This window comes from Mus pahari, chromosome 3, assembly GCF_900095145.1.
Source record: "Mus pahari chromosome 3, PAHARI_EIJ_v1.1, whole genome shotgun sequence".
Lineage (NCBI taxonomy): Eukaryota > Metazoa > Chordata > Mammalia > Rodentia > Muridae > Mus > Mus pahari.
The window spans coordinates 150,972,769-150,988,516 of record NC_034592.1 but is presented as its reverse complement, the minus strand read 5'-3'; the positions used below and the strand labels follow the sequence as shown (position 1 = coordinate 150,988,516).

The 15,748-nt window shown below is 51.1% G+C and overlaps 1 protein-coding gene across 4 annotated transcripts in view; it reads left to right on the top strand.

The window, feature by feature from the left end:
* Atp9a (ATPase phospholipid transporting 9A (putative)) overlaps window positions 1-15,748 on the top strand; it is a 95,346-nt gene that overhangs the window by 56,444 nt on the left and 23,154 nt on the right. For all 4 annotated transcript variants that reach the window (XM_021192206.1, XM_021192207.1, XM_029536335.1 and 1 more), the window contains exons 13-15: window positions 181-293; window positions 4,739-4,951; window positions 12,046-12,207. In XM_021192206.1, coding sequence (XP_021047865.1) covers window positions 181-293; window positions 4,739-4,951; window positions 12,046-12,207 — 488 coding nt within the window. The remainder of the gene's footprint in view (window positions 1-180; window positions 294-4,738; window positions 4,952-12,045; window positions 12,208-15,748) is intronic.

Here is a 15,748-nt window from a genome sequence, read left to right as displayed (position 1 = left end):
GTCCTGTCCCCATGGCTGTAGGACGGCCTGGGTGCAGTCCTGTCCCCATGGCTGTAGGACGGCCTTTCCGGAGGAAGAGTAGATCCCTCTCTTGTCTCCTCCGTGGGGGAAGCACCAAGGCTAGTATGTGATGCTGACTCTCAGAGACTGGAAGGAACGCGTGTGCCTCTTGTGTCCTAGGAACCCTGACCCAGAATGAGATGGTGTTCAAGCGGCTGCACCTGGGTACGGTGGCCTATGGCCTGGACTCCATGGACGAAGTGCAGAGTCACATCTTCAGCATTTACACCCAGGTAAAAAGCCTTGCTCTCAGCACTTGAGCCAATGGCTGCACATTTTCATGACTTATTTTTAGCCCAGACTAGCTACAAACTCATGACATAAACATGGATGCCCTTGGCTGCCTCGTCTGCCCGTGCTGCCCAAGAGCTGGGATTGCAGGTCTGTACCTTCCACATCTGGCTCATGTGGTGCTGGGGAATGGAACCCAGGACTCTGTGTGTGCTAGGCAGGGCCTCTATCAACTGAACTACAGGCTCAGATGACTTCATGTATGTATGTGTGTGTATGTATGTATGTATGTATGTACATACATGTGTGTGTATGTATGTGTGTATGGGTCTTACTATGTAGACCAGGCTGACCTTGAGCTCACAGAGATCCACCTGCCTCTTCCTCCCAAGTGCTGGGATTAAAGGCATGTGCTACTATGCCCAGTTACTCTGTGTACTTGAATAATTGCTGAGATACACTTTTTACACCAAAATATTCAGCCATGGTAATGGTACAAATTCAGTAAGTTTTAGTAAGCTTGTGAGTCACCAGAACTGGCCAGTTGTGGCATGTCCGTTGCTCCTCGGGCCTTGGACTGCTTGCTTTGTGTGTATGTGTGTGTTTGTGTGTTTGTTTAGAAAGGGCCTTGCTGTACCCCTAGATGCCAGGAACTCTCCGTGTAGACCAGGCTAGTCTTGAGCTTGCTGTGATCCCTCTGACACCGCCTCCCTCTCATGTTGTTTTGGGTTTTGTTTCTGGGGACCAGGCCACATGCACTGAGCCACCTTGACCTCCTTAGTCTTTAGGGGTGGCATTTGCAGCCCCAAACCAGATAGTGTGGGTCAGAGCTGGAAGCCCTGGTTGTTGCCCACACACCCGTTCCAGCAGGTGAACCCAGTGACCACACAGGGCGGAGCAGCCACTGTGAGCATGGCTGGGTGAGGTTCGGCTCACCCTTACACTCGAGACCTTTGGTGTGTGATCTCCAGGCCCTGAGACACATGGGGCACAGGGAGGGAAGACTAATGACATTCCACCTGCAAATTCACACAACGCTGACCTCTTCCTAAGACTTGTGAGCTTGACCCCAAGACCTCCGCGAATTTATCAGGTGGGAGTTGGTCAGGTGTGGTCCTCGTCACATCCTTCCTGTAGAAGGAGCTGGAATCCTACCTTTATTTACCCTCTGCCTGTCTGATTGCAGACGGGGATTTACAAGTGCCCAGGTGACCAGTGTAAAGAGTGTGATTGTAACTAAATGGACCTCGTAAAGACAGGGGTGGTCTCAAACATTCTGGAAGGGGAACTCTAGGTTGTCACTACAAGGCCAAACAAACAGAAGAAAATGGCCAGTTCCCGCCTGGCTAGGGAGATAGCAGGAAGTCCCCTGGCTTGATTATTAATACCATTATAAAAACTGAAATATAATCTAAGCCTACATATCTAGTACTCTAACCTTTTAAAAGACATTTATATATCTTATTTTTTTAGTTGGGGCATGCACATAGAAGTCAAGGATGATTTGGAGGCATCAGCTCAGTTCTGTCTACCATGTGAGGTCTGGGCATGGAACTCAGGTTGGCAGCCTTGGTGGCCACTGCCTTTACCTGCTGAGCCCTCTTACCAGCTCCTCCAGTGTTCTAAGTTACACATATTTTAAATACATGCGTACATATGCGAGTACACACACACACACACACACACACACACACACACACACACACACACATGTGCACACACTGGTGTTTTTTTGCCTTTCTCCCAGGACCAGAGAGTTTTCTCCAGGGCAAAAAGAATCTTCGTCCATCCCTGTGGGTGTTGTGTCTGTTTTTGTTTTTCCCTTGGTATTTTTAAAGCAAGAAGAAATGTGTGGAGGTTAAGGGGTCTGTGAGGCAGAGGCGTCCAATGAATACGATCAGATGAGAGAAAGTCTTCCATGTGGGGGTGTGCAGCCTCCATAGGCCTGGCAGGATCCTTGCCCTCAGAGGCTGTGACACACACACATACACACACATACACACACACACACACACACACACACACACACACACACACACACACACAAATACTCCCCATTCTCCACCGAAACATACATCACAAACACATACACTTAAACACCATACACACATATATACACACACACATATACACATACACCTATACACATACAAACGCACACTCACAAGTAAATACACAAACTCCTATAGACACACATGTATATTCATTCACACACACATGTGTATACACACACACACACACACACACACACACACACACACACACACACACTTTCCTGTAGAGACTGGTGAAGGTGCCTGCCACCAAGCCTGGTGACCTGAGTTGCATCCCTGGGGTCTACGTGGTAAAAGGAGAGGATCACCGCCCACAAGCTGTTCTCTGACCTCCACACACTTACTGTGGCATGTGCACTCATGCTTCCCTTCTCCCCAAAATAGACAGAAATAAAAATAATAAAGTCTGATGTAGCGTAGGCTGGCCTCTGGCTTGCTCTTCTCTGAGGATAACCTTGAACCCCTGCGTGCTGGGCTTGCAGATGTGTGCTCCCACACCTGGTCAGTGGAGTACCCGGGATCGACCCCAGGACTAATGTGAGCGAGCAAGCAAGCGAGCGAGGCAGATGCTCCACCCACCGAGCTCTGCTCAGTTCCTGTCAGGGAGCCGTTGGTTGAGCAGTTGCCCTCATGGCCATTTCCTTTTCGCCCTGAGACATCTTACCAGGAAGCAGAGTAGGCATGGAGGTGGCCTGTGTGAGCTGCCACTGCCCACACCTTCTCATTGCCTGAGGCGTGCTGCCTTGGTTGGGGATGGTGGCCTTGGTGGGACCCTGGCTGTCCTGGTTCTCTTGGCCTGGCTTGAGAGTCTCTCCCAGAGCGAAACCCCCAGAGGTGGTGGGCAGCCCTCGTCCCAGACAGTAGCAGAAGCTCTGGTTCAAATGCTGCATTGCTGCCCCGACTGAGCTAGCCTGAGCTAGCCTGGCACCCTGAAATCTGATGCTCCAGACGTTGTCCCTGGAGGTCTCTCACCGGCCTCAGCCGTTCACACTCTCCAGCCCCGGCAGTTGCCTCGTGGGAGGCTTCACTGTTGACCCCGATCTGAAGTCATGCTCCAGTTCAGGTGCTGAGGGGTGTGGGTAAGAAGGAAAGCACAACTTGGTGGCGCAGTGACACGCATTTACTAGTAGGTAAATTACAGACCGGTAGAGTGCCATCTCCAGCAGAGGGAGTGTCACTGTAAAACCTTCAGTCCCCTGGATAGTTTTAAAGTTAAAAGTGTTCATAATTAAAAGCACTCGGCTAATGAGCTGTAGAAGCCGGAGTTCTGATCTCTCGCTCTAATTATTGTTACCATGTTGTGCCCTTTGACCTGGAAGTGCAACTGGTGTGCTCTTGACACTAGAGGTTAACAGAGCAGGAAGCCAGAGCCCAGCATGTGCACACAGTGACCAGAGTAATTTAGTAATTGTCTAATTATCCGAGGGCTGTAATAGCCCCTACTAAAAATAGTATTAACATTTAAGTAAATGTCACCTTCTTGTTTCTCGGGCCATCTGTTCTTGGTTTGGGCCAACCATGTGTCATGTATGTAAAGTCTCACATAGCTTTTGTTCTGCTGGGTGCACATGCTTTCAATGGAGCATGGAATACAGGGATCCATAAGCATCTCTCGCTTCCCATTTAGCTGTTACAGGCAGCCCTTTGTCCAGAATGGCGACTCTGAGCTGCTTGACGCCACTGAGTTAGTATCTATTTGTGTGTGGTGTACATGTGTGTGTGTACATGTTTCAGGGCGCATGTGTGGAGGTCAGATGACAGCCTTTAGGAGTCGGATTCCTGCTATCTGTAGGTCCTGGGGTGTCAGGCACCTTGATCTACTGAGCCATCTTGCTGGGCCTCAGTATTTAGTTTTCTTAGAAATGGAGAAAAACCATGCTGAGAACTCCCCCAGCCCCCGCTTCAGCGATGGTTTGTGTGCTCGTTATTTCCTGAGATTGGGTCTAGTGTAGCCCAGGCTAGCCTCCTTGAACTTCTGATCCTCCTACCTCTCCTTCTCCAGTGATGGGAAGACAGGTGTGCCACGCCATATTTTATGGGATGGAGCTGAGGGCTTTGTGTGTGCTGGGCAGACCCCCGTGAATTGTGCCACAGCTCCGAGCACAGGGAGATACTTGATTTTCTCAGTCCTTCGGGGCTCCTCTCCTGCCAGCTCTGTCTGCTGGGAACAGGATGCTGTGATGATTAACCCACACAGACAGCCTCTGTCCTTGGGGCCAGTGGGGAGAAGGTTACCAGGAGAACAACCGGGTTTAGGTGCTGGAGACATCAAGGCACAGGGGAGTGACAAGCCTTACCTGCTGGGGGGAGGGAAGGGGGCTGAGAGCGTTAGGGGCTTCAAGGGCCTCTCTGAGTTTACCTCCAGACCCCTGTCTCTCTGCTCCTCTCCACAGCAATCCCAGGATCCACCGGCTCAGAAGGGCCCCACGGTCACTACCAAGGTACGGAGGACCATGAGCAGCCGCGTCCACGAGGCTGTGAAGGCCATTGCTCTCTGCCACAACGTGACACCCGTGTACGAGTCCAACGGCGTGACGGACCAGGCTGAGGCCGAGAAACGGTTTGAGGACTCCTGCCGAGTGTACCAGGCATCCAGCCCAGACGAGGTGACCCTGGCTGGGAGGGGAGGGTCTTAGCCACGCCCATTCTCCATCACTGGTCTGCGGGACCCTGACTGTCCACGTTCGCTCTGGGTCTGGCCTTCTTAACTCCCTCCCTCCTGCCCACAGAACCTGGCTTCTGATCACAGCAACGATTTTTGGTTTTGTGAAGTTGGTGTGGCCTCAAGGTACCAGGGCTCGGTGGCCCACCCGGCTAGGATATAGCACCGCGTAAGCCGTTTCTAAGCCATAGGTCAAGGGAAACCGGGATGTCTCCCTTTCAGACCTGTCGCTTTGCCCCTGGGGAAGACTCTTCATTGTACTCTGTGTGGTGCTGTGGGGTAGCTCAACTCAAAAAACCGTGCTTGTCCGTGACCACTGATACTCAAAACAAGTGTTTTAGGAGAAATGTGGGTGCTCTCAACTTGGGAGCTGGGGACCCTGTGTAAGTGGAGGGGTAGATGGGGAGGCGGGGCCGGGCTCTGCTCCACTGTTGTAAGTGATGTCATCATTGCTTCTTCAGCTCATTGGGTTCAGGAACAGAATGGGACCCTCCGGGGTTTGGGCTGTAAGAAAGGGTGGCATTTTTTTCTTGGTACTTTGTGACTGGGGATCAGGACCATGTGTGAGCGTGTGATGACGTTGTGGTTTGAGATACTGATGCTCTTCACGGTGTGTCTGCTCTGCCAGCTGTGGAAGCGTCCAGTCCAGCCTGCCAGCTTCCTCTCCGCAGGTTGCTGTGTCTGGTTTAGGGCTGTGGGAGGGTGTTCTGAGGTGATCTCGTCACCTCTACTTCTGAGTGAGATTCACGTTGTCTTGTTTCTCCAAGTTTCTGATCTGTGATTAAAAACAACAAAAGGGATTTTTTTTTCTTGTCCTCTGCAGTCTGGGAGAATCTAATACTAAGAAAAAATTTTATTACATTTACTTACTTATATGTGTTTATTAATATGTGTGCCACAGAGCATGTGTGGGTTTAGAGGACAAATTTCAATAGTTAATTCCTTCCTTCTGCCGTATGGGTTCTGGGGCTGAGACTCTGTTGGCATCGGCAGCACGCACCGTTATCTGCCAAACTGTCTTGTCAGCTTCGTTCATATATATGTGTGTGTGTGTGTGTATGTATGTGTGTGCATGTGTATGTATGTGTGTATGTATGTATGTGTGTATATATATATACATGTATATATACATATATACACACATAATATTTTGTGTGTATACATGTGAGAGCATCGGCTGTGGTGTTACATGTGGAACTCAGAAGACAACTTCGGGGTACAGTTCTCCTTCACCTCAGTGGATTGTAGGGATCAGACTCATCTAGATCACGAGGCTGGAGCACTTAGGGCCATCTTACCAATCCCCTTAAACCGTCTTTTAAAAAATAATTTAATTTTTAAATGCAACTCGTATCATTAGCATAATATAGATAGGAGAAGTAAGCTATAGTTCACAAAGGCTGTAGCCACTGTTAATGTTATGTAGAGCTTGCCTTCTAAACGGCTTCAGGGCTTCTACACAGATGACCCAGGCTTACATAAACGTGCCACCAGACAGGAGGAAGACTGTCAGCAAAGCCCTGTAGCACCCCAAGGTCAGCTTGGTGGCGCACAGGGGAGCAGGCTGGAGTAATCTCTGCTAGTCACGGGGACTCTTCCTGTCGCAGAGCAGGACTTCCTAAATTTGTTGTCCATGCATGGTCAGCTGTGGACATCTCTGCGTTCAGCCGTGGACCACAGCCTCAGAGCACAGGGCCTCCCTGCCCTCTACTGGAAATCCCATAACTAGGGAAAGGAAGTAGTCCACCCTTTTATGTTTACCTCCCAGCTCAGCGGGGGTTTTTTCTCTTTTCGGTATATGTGGCAACCCTGGGGGTGTGGGGAAGGAACATGCGCTGTGTAGCCCTGGCTGTCCGGGAACTCATTTTATAGATCAGGGTGGCCTTAAACTCACTGGGGGCAGGGGTGGGGGCGCAGAGGGAAAGGGAGGGGAAGGAGAGAGAGAAAATGAGGTTATCCTTTGGGAGATGGCTCACTGGGTCAAGGGCTTGCCGCACAAACAAGAAGACCAGAGTTCAGATCCCCAGAGCCCATGTAAATACAGGGTGGGCATGGTAGTCCTGCAGGCTCACCTATAGCCCGGCCTAGGAAGGCAGAGACAGGAGTGCTGGAGCTCTGGGTTTGATTGAGACGCCTCACATGGGCCACGGCACCCAGTGGAAGGGAGAAAGTAAATCTCAAATCTCTCCTTCCTTCCAGGGTTTGAGTCACCTGGTGGGATGTGTACCTATGTAATTAAAAGTAAGTGTATTTGGGGGTGGGGTGGGGGATGGGGTAGAGAGATGGCTCATCGGTTAAGAGCACTGACTGTTCTTCCTGAGGTCCTGAGTTCAATTCTCAGCAACTGCATGGTGGCTCACAACCATCTGTAATGGGATCTGGTGGCCTCTTTTGGTGTGTCTGAAGGCAGCGACAGTATATTCACATATAAAGTAAATAAATCTTAAGCATATGCACATCACACCAGTCCGTCATCCCGGAGGGTAGCAAGTGCTCCCCACAGGCCCTTCCAGCTGTCACTCCAGAGCCGTGGCTCTCTGCCTGCCTGCCTGCCTCACCCCGCGACCCTTCAGTACAGTTCCTCATGCTGTGGGGACCTCCAAACAGAATTATTTCAGTGCTACTCCATAACTATAATTTTGTCACTGTTATAAACCACAATGTAAGCAACTCTGTTTTCCAGTGCTCTTGTGGGGGTCTTGGCCCACAGGATTGAGAACTACCACTCTAGAGAATTTTTTTTTTCCTGAGACAGGGTCTCGTGTAGCCCAGGCTGGACGCAGACTTGCTGTGTAGCTGAGGATCTTGGATTTCTGATCCTCCAAGTCCTGGGATCGGTGTGTGTCAGCGTGGTCTGTTTTATCCACTGCTGGAGATGGAGCCCGGGGCTTTATGTGCAGTGTTTCAACACTATCAAAGGAGCCACACCCCATCCCTCTATAAGCATGCTCACTCATGCTCACCCAAGTGTAACACACACACACACACACACACACACACACACACACACACACACGCGCGCGCGCGCTCATGCACACATACACGCTCACACATGCGTACACGCACAAACGCATGGGGCAGGGTAATTTCCTATGGCTCTTTACCAATTTGTCACTTTTAAATTAGAGAGAGAGAGAGAGAGAGAGAGAGAGAGAGAGAGAGAGAGAGAGAGAGAAAGACCAAATGTCAGTGTTTTAGTCTGTAACACAGTACCACAGGCTGGTCACCTTATGAACAACAGAAGTTCACTTCTCAGGGTTCTAGAGGCTGCGATAGTAGATCAGGGTGCCGGCAGCTTTGGGGCCTGGAGGCTCCCCTTTCTGGTTCCTCAGACTGTGTTCACTGTCTCCCATAGCAGAGAGCCGCTCTCCCTCTCTCAATCCCCACCTCACCTCCAGAGCCCACTGGACTGGGGTTCAGGTTTTCCAGAGCCCACTGGACTGGGGTTCAGGTTTTCCAGAGCCCACTGGACTGGGGTTCAGGTTTTCCAGAGCCCACTGGACTGGGGTTCAGGTTTCGGCATTGATGGATCTCGAGTACCCAGGTGATAACGCTTAGTGAGGGCTTTTCAAAGACTCACCTTTGGCATCTCTGAAGGGTGAGAATGAGGGCTGGCAGTGTAGCTCAGTAGGTAGGGTGTCTGCCCTGGGTTCTGCCCCCAGTACTACTTAAACCAAATATAATGGTGCAGGCCCATAAGCCCAGCAGTTGGGAGCTGGGGGCAATGCGGTCAGGAGTCCAAGGCTATCCTCGGCTGTTTGAAGCTAGCCTGAACTACATAAGACCCCGCCTCTCAAAAGTGTATGGCTCTTCACTGTTCCAGGCTGAAAGCTTTGTGATCCCGGCTGACTGAGAGCCTTTCTCAAAACAGGGTCGACTCATAAGACTGACTTCTCGGTGATTTCAAGTCAGTTAATCTCCACAAAGGGAAACCAACTTAAAGATCTGACATCTGATTTGGATTAGATATTCAAGTCAAGGTGTCTAAAGATAGGATTAAATTCTCTTAATAAAACCTTAATGTGTGTGGGTGTTTGTCTGCATGTATGTCTGCATCATGCACATGTCTGATGCCCAAGGAGGCCGGAAGAGGGCTTCATTATCTCCCGGAACTGGAGTTACAGGCGGTCCTGAGCTGCCAGGTGAGTGCCGGGATTCGAACCTGGACCAAGTTCTCTTAACCACTGAGCCATTCCTCACCATCCCTGAAGATGGGGTCTTGAAATTGAAATTACCTATTTATAGAGGCTCTGAGGAGGCGGAAGTGGGCCTCAGACTTGATGTTCAGCATGATCCACCTCGGGGCTAACAGGGTCAGCCAGGGTGACACCCAGGCAGTGTGGAACAGGCCTGGCAGAAGCAGAAGTGGGAGCCCCCCCGCGGGGAGCACACAGGTGGGCAGCGCTGCCTGGAACCCCCTGGAGAACACATCAGGAATGCAGTGGTTTGACTGTAGGCCCGGGCGCATCTTCACACAGGGCTGCAAACCAACATGCGCCCAGGCAATTGTACTTTGAACTGTGACCTCCCCTGAGCTAAGTCTTGTGTGATCTGATCATGACTCCTGGGGACCCTTGTTGGGGTGTGGCTACCAGCCACCCCACAATCCTAGGCAAGATAGTAGGTACTTCACAGCACACCATCTGGCTGAGCCAAGGATTTCAGTGGGTTTTTGCACCTGATAAAATTTCCCTTTAGGGTGTTATGATTGGTTTCTCTTATTTCTAGTAGACCATCAAGTGTCTAGCAAGTGACCGAGTGTCCAGCAGGTGACCCAGTGTCCCCTTTCCTAGTTTAACCACAGTTATCAGGTCAGCCCTCTCCGAAGGCTTGTCTCCTCTACTCCCTTAAGACTAAGCGTTATGAGAAGTGGGGCGCCTTTCCTCCTCACTGCCAGGATCTCATGCAGCCCAAGATCACCTCAGGTTGAGGTTGGCCTTGAGTCATCTCTGATCCCCCCCTCCTGTTCGTGCTGGGATCACAGGCATGCCCACCATGCCTGGCTTATGAAGTGCCGGAGCCTAAGCCCAAGGCTTCGTGCAGTCGGGGCCCCCTCCAGCCCTTTGCCTTGCTGCCTGTGTCTTGCCAACAGGTCGTGAGAAATTTTCCTGTGGAACTGTCTCAGCCTGGTTCTGCAGGTCAGACAGGTGTCTGACAGGTCTCTGACATTAGAGAGGCTGTAGCGCAGCCACAGGGCTCCTGTCGGACCCGGTCACCAGTGTGCTTCCTTCCGGCTGTACATAGGAGCCAGGGATCTCCAGGAGCAGAACTGGAGACATCTATATATGAGGGAGATTAATTAGAATGGCTTGCGACCTCTCTCCTGTCCATTTAGTCCAACTGGCTGTCTACCCACTGAAGGTCCAAGAGCCCGGTGATTGTTCTGTCCACAGACTGCAGATCTCAGGTAGTCTTCAGTAGATACTGGAATCCTGAAGTTGTAGGCTTTAGTGCAGGAAGGAATGAACTTGGCTATCAAGAGCAAGGGCAAGCAGGCAAAGAGAGCAAGCTTATTTCTTCCATGTCCTTTCTATTGGCTGTCAGCAGAAGGTGTGGCCCAGATTAAAGGTGGATCTTCCCACCTCAGAAGGCCCAGATTAGAAGTGAGTCTTCCTATTTCAAATGATTTAATTAAGAAAAAAAAAAAATCTCTCAGCCAGGCAGTGGTAGCATGCACTTTTAATCACAGCATTTAGGAGACAGACGGGTGGATCTCCCTGAGTTTAAAGCCAGCTTGGTCTACAGAGTGAGTTCTACGACAGCCAGGGCTTCATACAGGGATCTTGTTTCAAAAACATGAATGAATGAATGAATGAATTCCTCATAGTTGTGCCCAGCGGCTTGGGTTTTAGCTAATTCCAGATGTTGGCAGCTGAGACTAGCCATCATGGTGTACCTTCTTTGGTAGCTGGTTCCTCCCCTTATTCTAAAGTATCCAGTATCAGCAGAGCTCAGCCCCAGGCCGCCGTTCCCCTGTGGGTTGCTGAGAAAGACCACAATCTCCTTCTTCATCCCACCTGTGTCGTCCACATACCCGGAAAGGACATTTCCCAGCCTCAGAGACCATGAGCTTTCTAATCATGCAGTGGTCCCAGTGTCTCTAATCATGCAGTGGTCCCAGTGTCTCTAATCATGCAGTGGTCCCGGTGTTTCTAATCATGCAGTGGTCCCAGTGTCTCTAATCATGCAGTGGTCCCAGTGTCTCTAATCATGCAGTGGTCCCAGTGTCTCTAATCATGCAGTGGTNATGCAGTGGTCCCAGTGTCTCTAATCATGCAGTGGTCCCAGTGTCTCTAATCATGCAGTGGTCCCAGTGTCTCTAATCATGCAGTGGTCCCAGTGACACAGACTTGGGTGATTCAGGAAGGGCCTGGGGTGGCATTGTCCCCTAGGCCTCCTATGAATCTGCTAAGGTGGGTCTGGCCTGCCTGAGGCTGGGGAGACCGGAATGGCCCTCCAGAAGTCACGTTCCCTGGACCTTTGGCCCAGACAGGATACAGGTTGCCTCCTGGCCTGGTCCTTGCAGCTTCTCCATCACTTGTGGGCAGTCCCATGAAGTTTTGGGAGTGTCTGTTCCTGGCTGGTGGGCCAGTCTCCCTGGCTCTGTCCTCGGGGGGCTGTGCTATGCATGGAATCACCATAGGGGTCCCTGGGCTGTACCTCCAGGCTGCCTGCCAGTAGTATCTTCTTCCAAGTTGGGACAGCCACAGATGCTCCAGAAGCTGTTGCAAGCTCCTTTCAGAATCTTCCCTCCTTTCCACTCAGGGGGAGGGGTGCAGAATCACCCACTAGAGACCAGAGCATGTCTAATAGACAGTGTACCCAGCCAAAGGACAGCCAGGGTGAAGAGCCCCTGGCGCTCTGCCCTTTCTCGCCATGTGGATAGCAGGCTTAGTGCAAAGCTTTCCAGAGATAACTGTGTGGTTACGGGGTCCAGGGCAGTGTCTGCCAGACCAGATGAGTCCCTTCTGTCCCCATCTTCCCTCCTCCTTCCGTGTTCATGTGTGGGTGTCTGACCTTCCATGTTGTTGTCTCTAGGTGGCCCTGGTCCAGTGGACAGAAAGCGTGGGACTGACGCTGGTGGGTCGAGACCAGTCCTCCATGCAGCTGAGGACCCCTGGTGACCAGATCCTGAATCTCACCATCCTGCAGGTCTTCCCGTTCACCTATGAGAGCAAGCGGATGGGTATCATTGTGCGGGTGAGTCCAGCCCTCTCCCGCCCCTCAGCGGCCTCTTCCACCACGAGTGTGCATCAGGGGCCCGTTGGTCTTGCTGGGGCCTCATTACTGATACCCATACGGGTGAGGGAGTGTGATTCCCTGCACAGGAGGAAAAGGAGCTCTTCCGGGGGACACGGCAGCTCAGCCAGCAGCCCAAGGCACGCCTGGCTTTGAAGCGTTGAGCATGCTCTCTCTCACTGAGACATTTCTCATTCTCAGAAAAAAACCTGCATTTTAAACTTATTCAGTGGATATGAGCAGGAGTCAGGGAGGAACATACTCTGTGTGTGTGTGTGTGTGTGTGTGTGTGTGTGTGTGTGTGTGTAACAGTCAGAGGACAACTTGCAGAAGTTGTCTTTCCTCCCGTGTGGATCCAGGACTCAGGTTCATACCAGGTTCACACCATCAGACTTAGCAGCAAGCCCCTTAACCTGCTGGGCCAGCTTGCTGGTCCTCACTGTGTTCCTTCCCTTTCTCTCTCTGTGTATTTTGCTATGTGGGAGTTTAGCATCTTGCACGAACTAAGCAAGCCAAATGCCCAGTTCCTGTCTCTCCTCTCTTCCCCCTCTTCCCTCTCCCCTCACCCCTCCCCCTTTCCTCTCTGAACTCAGGTCCTCTGGAAAGAGCAGGAGCTGTCCCTCCAGCCTGCCTCCTGTATTTCAAAGATAGAACTCAGAGTCAGACTCACATCTGCGGCTTAGTGCTTGGGAGGCTGAAGCAGGAGGTCATTGTAAATTCAAGGCCAGCCTGTGTCATTCAGGGTGAGACCCTGCCTCCAAATAACCAAGGTGCGAGAAAAAAAAATCACAAAGCATAAAATAACCATTAAAACCATAACCGTTTAAGAGTTGTTATAGTTTGAATATATCGTGTTCCACAGGCTCCTGAGTCTGTACACACAGAGAATATTCAATGAAAATATGATTACAGCTGGGCAGTGGTGGAGCACGCCTTTAATCCCAGCACTTGGGAGGCAGAGGCAGGTGGATTTCTGAGTTCCAGGCCAGCCTGATCTACAGAGTGAGTTCCAGGACAGCCAGGACTACACAGAGAAACCCTGTCTCGAAAAACTTAAAAAAAAAAAAAAAATGATTATGAAGAAAAAGAAGATGGCTCAGTGGTTAGGAGCACTGACTGTTCTTCCAGAGGTCCCTGCACCCACATGGTGGCTCCCTGCATCCATAACTCCAGTTCCAGGGACCCAGTGCCCTCTTCTGGCCTCTGAGCACACTGCATGCATATGTTGTACAGACAGACATGTTGGCAAAACATCCACACAGATAAAAATGAATAAGTAAATCTTTAAAAAAGAATTAAACCCTGCAACTGTCAAACCACCTTGCTCCTCCTAGCCCCCCCTTGCCCCCACCGGTCTGCGTCCTGCCCCTGGGGATTTCCCTGTTTTGGACACATTCTATAAAAGGAGTTGTGTAGTATGTGGCCTTTTGCTTCCTCCTTCCCAGCAGGTTTCAAGGTGCATTTATTTTATCATGTACGCCAGTCTTTCTTTTTTGTGGCTGTGTAGCATTTCACTGTTTGTCTATATGGGTTAACTGTCCTTTCTGCAGGATATCCATGACTAGCATGGAACATTGGCATTCGATATTGCACCAGCTTAGGGACGATCCCCAAATACTAACACGAAATCCACCTACACTTACTACACACAGCAGCCTTCAGGTGATTTTAGACACTGTTTTTAGGGTCATTTTATTTTAACTACATGCTGAGTCAGGTGTGGAATCTTCTGCTCATGGTGTTTTGTTGATGCACAAAGATTTCTGAAGCTCAGGGCTGGGGCCTGCCTCAGTAGGTAAAGTGCTTGCTGTGTAAGACCCCAGTTTGATCCCCAGAACCCGGGTGAAAAGCCTGGATGTGGTGGTGTGCACCTGCAGACCCTGTGCAAGGGAGGCAGGGGCAGGTACATCCCGGGGGCTCGTGGCCAGACGGCCGTCAGCATCCAGCAGGAGTGGTGACCATCAGGGTGGTTCTCACAGTGAGGTGGCTGTGGCGAGGGGACCAACAGTAACAGTCACCAGTAGCAGCCAGGCAGGTCTGGTGCTGTGTATGTGTGGGGGTGGGGCTGGCCTCTGGTATCGGCATAAGCTGGCTGGAGTCTTGTTTGCCCTAAGCTTACGAGTTAGTTGTGTGATTTGTGTGACGGAGGAGGAAACCTAGGCATAGAAAGCCTGAAGAAGAGCCCCTGAGTTCACTCAGGGAGGTCATGGGTCAGAGTGCAGTCCCAGGCTGCTAGGGCTTAGAAGGGACAGGAAAGACGTGGCCCTAGGTCTTTGTTGGGGCGCTGTATTAACTATGCATGCTACTAGATTGCCCCACAGGGGAATTAAAAGTACAACGCTTGTGTTCTCTAACAGCGTCTGTGGACCAGGAATCTGGGTACAGCTTGGTTCAGTGTCTCAAAGGCTGGCCTCCTGGGACAAGGCTCACTTACCCACAACTTCAGTGGGCTGCAGGACGGGGCTGACAGTTACACGGAGGCCACCCTCAGCTACTGTTCTGTGGGCCTCTCCCTGGGTTAGCATCCTGTCAGTGGGCTTCACCCTAGTGGGAGTGTGAAGAAGCTGGAAGCCGCCATCAGCAACCGGCCTCAGAGGAGACAGGCCATCATCCTGTTAGCCTTCCTCTCTTGACAAGAGTGAGTTGTGGGTCCAGCACATCTCCAGGGGGCTGGGGACAGGGCCACCTCCATCCAGGGACCAGCAGTGGTTCTGTGTCTTCTCTGTAGGCTGTGGGTATGCTCTGAAATATCCCGTCTGAGCCGACTTAAATCCCAGATGCCATTTGGTACTTTATGACCCTGTGGGACACATGTCCTTGGCAAATGTCAGGCAGGGCGGCTCCCTCCCACACAGCTGCAACTTTTCCTAGGGCTGCACCTGGACTGACCTGTGGGTCTCCAGGACACAGCTGAGCTCAAGGCTATCGGCGACTAAATCCCCTGGGTGGGTGTTTCCCGGAGTTAGTCATCGCCGTCCACAGTCACTCTCACTTGGTTCCAGCCAGAATTTTTCAAGTTCTAAGGGCCACAGACTCTGCTGAGGTCATTTGAGAGTTGAATCATCGTAGTCCCCAATGTCCCACTCTGAGAATAAACGGAGCCGCACATACCGCCCTTTAGCTGTGACAGAGTCTTGTTTCCAGACATGTGTCATACTTTGTGAACAGTGGCTATGTCTTCCCACGCAAGGTCCAGAGTCCAGTTGGCTTCCCAGGTCTGCTTTTACTTGAGGATGGAACATCCCTCACCCAGCCTAGATGATGGTGATGGTGATGGTGGTGATTATTATCATCTTAATCAACATTCAGTCTTTAAAACCCTCAGCCTTCACAGTTAAGGGTCTTATAGGAAGGGAAATCAAGCCAGCAATCCTTGCACTTTAGAGGTGGGGGCAGGAGGATTGCCATGAGCTGGAGGCCAGCAATTCACCATACCAAGGGCCTTCATTTCAGTCTTTTTCCTAAGCCTATGAGTGTAACTATTCCTATACATTTAATAAAC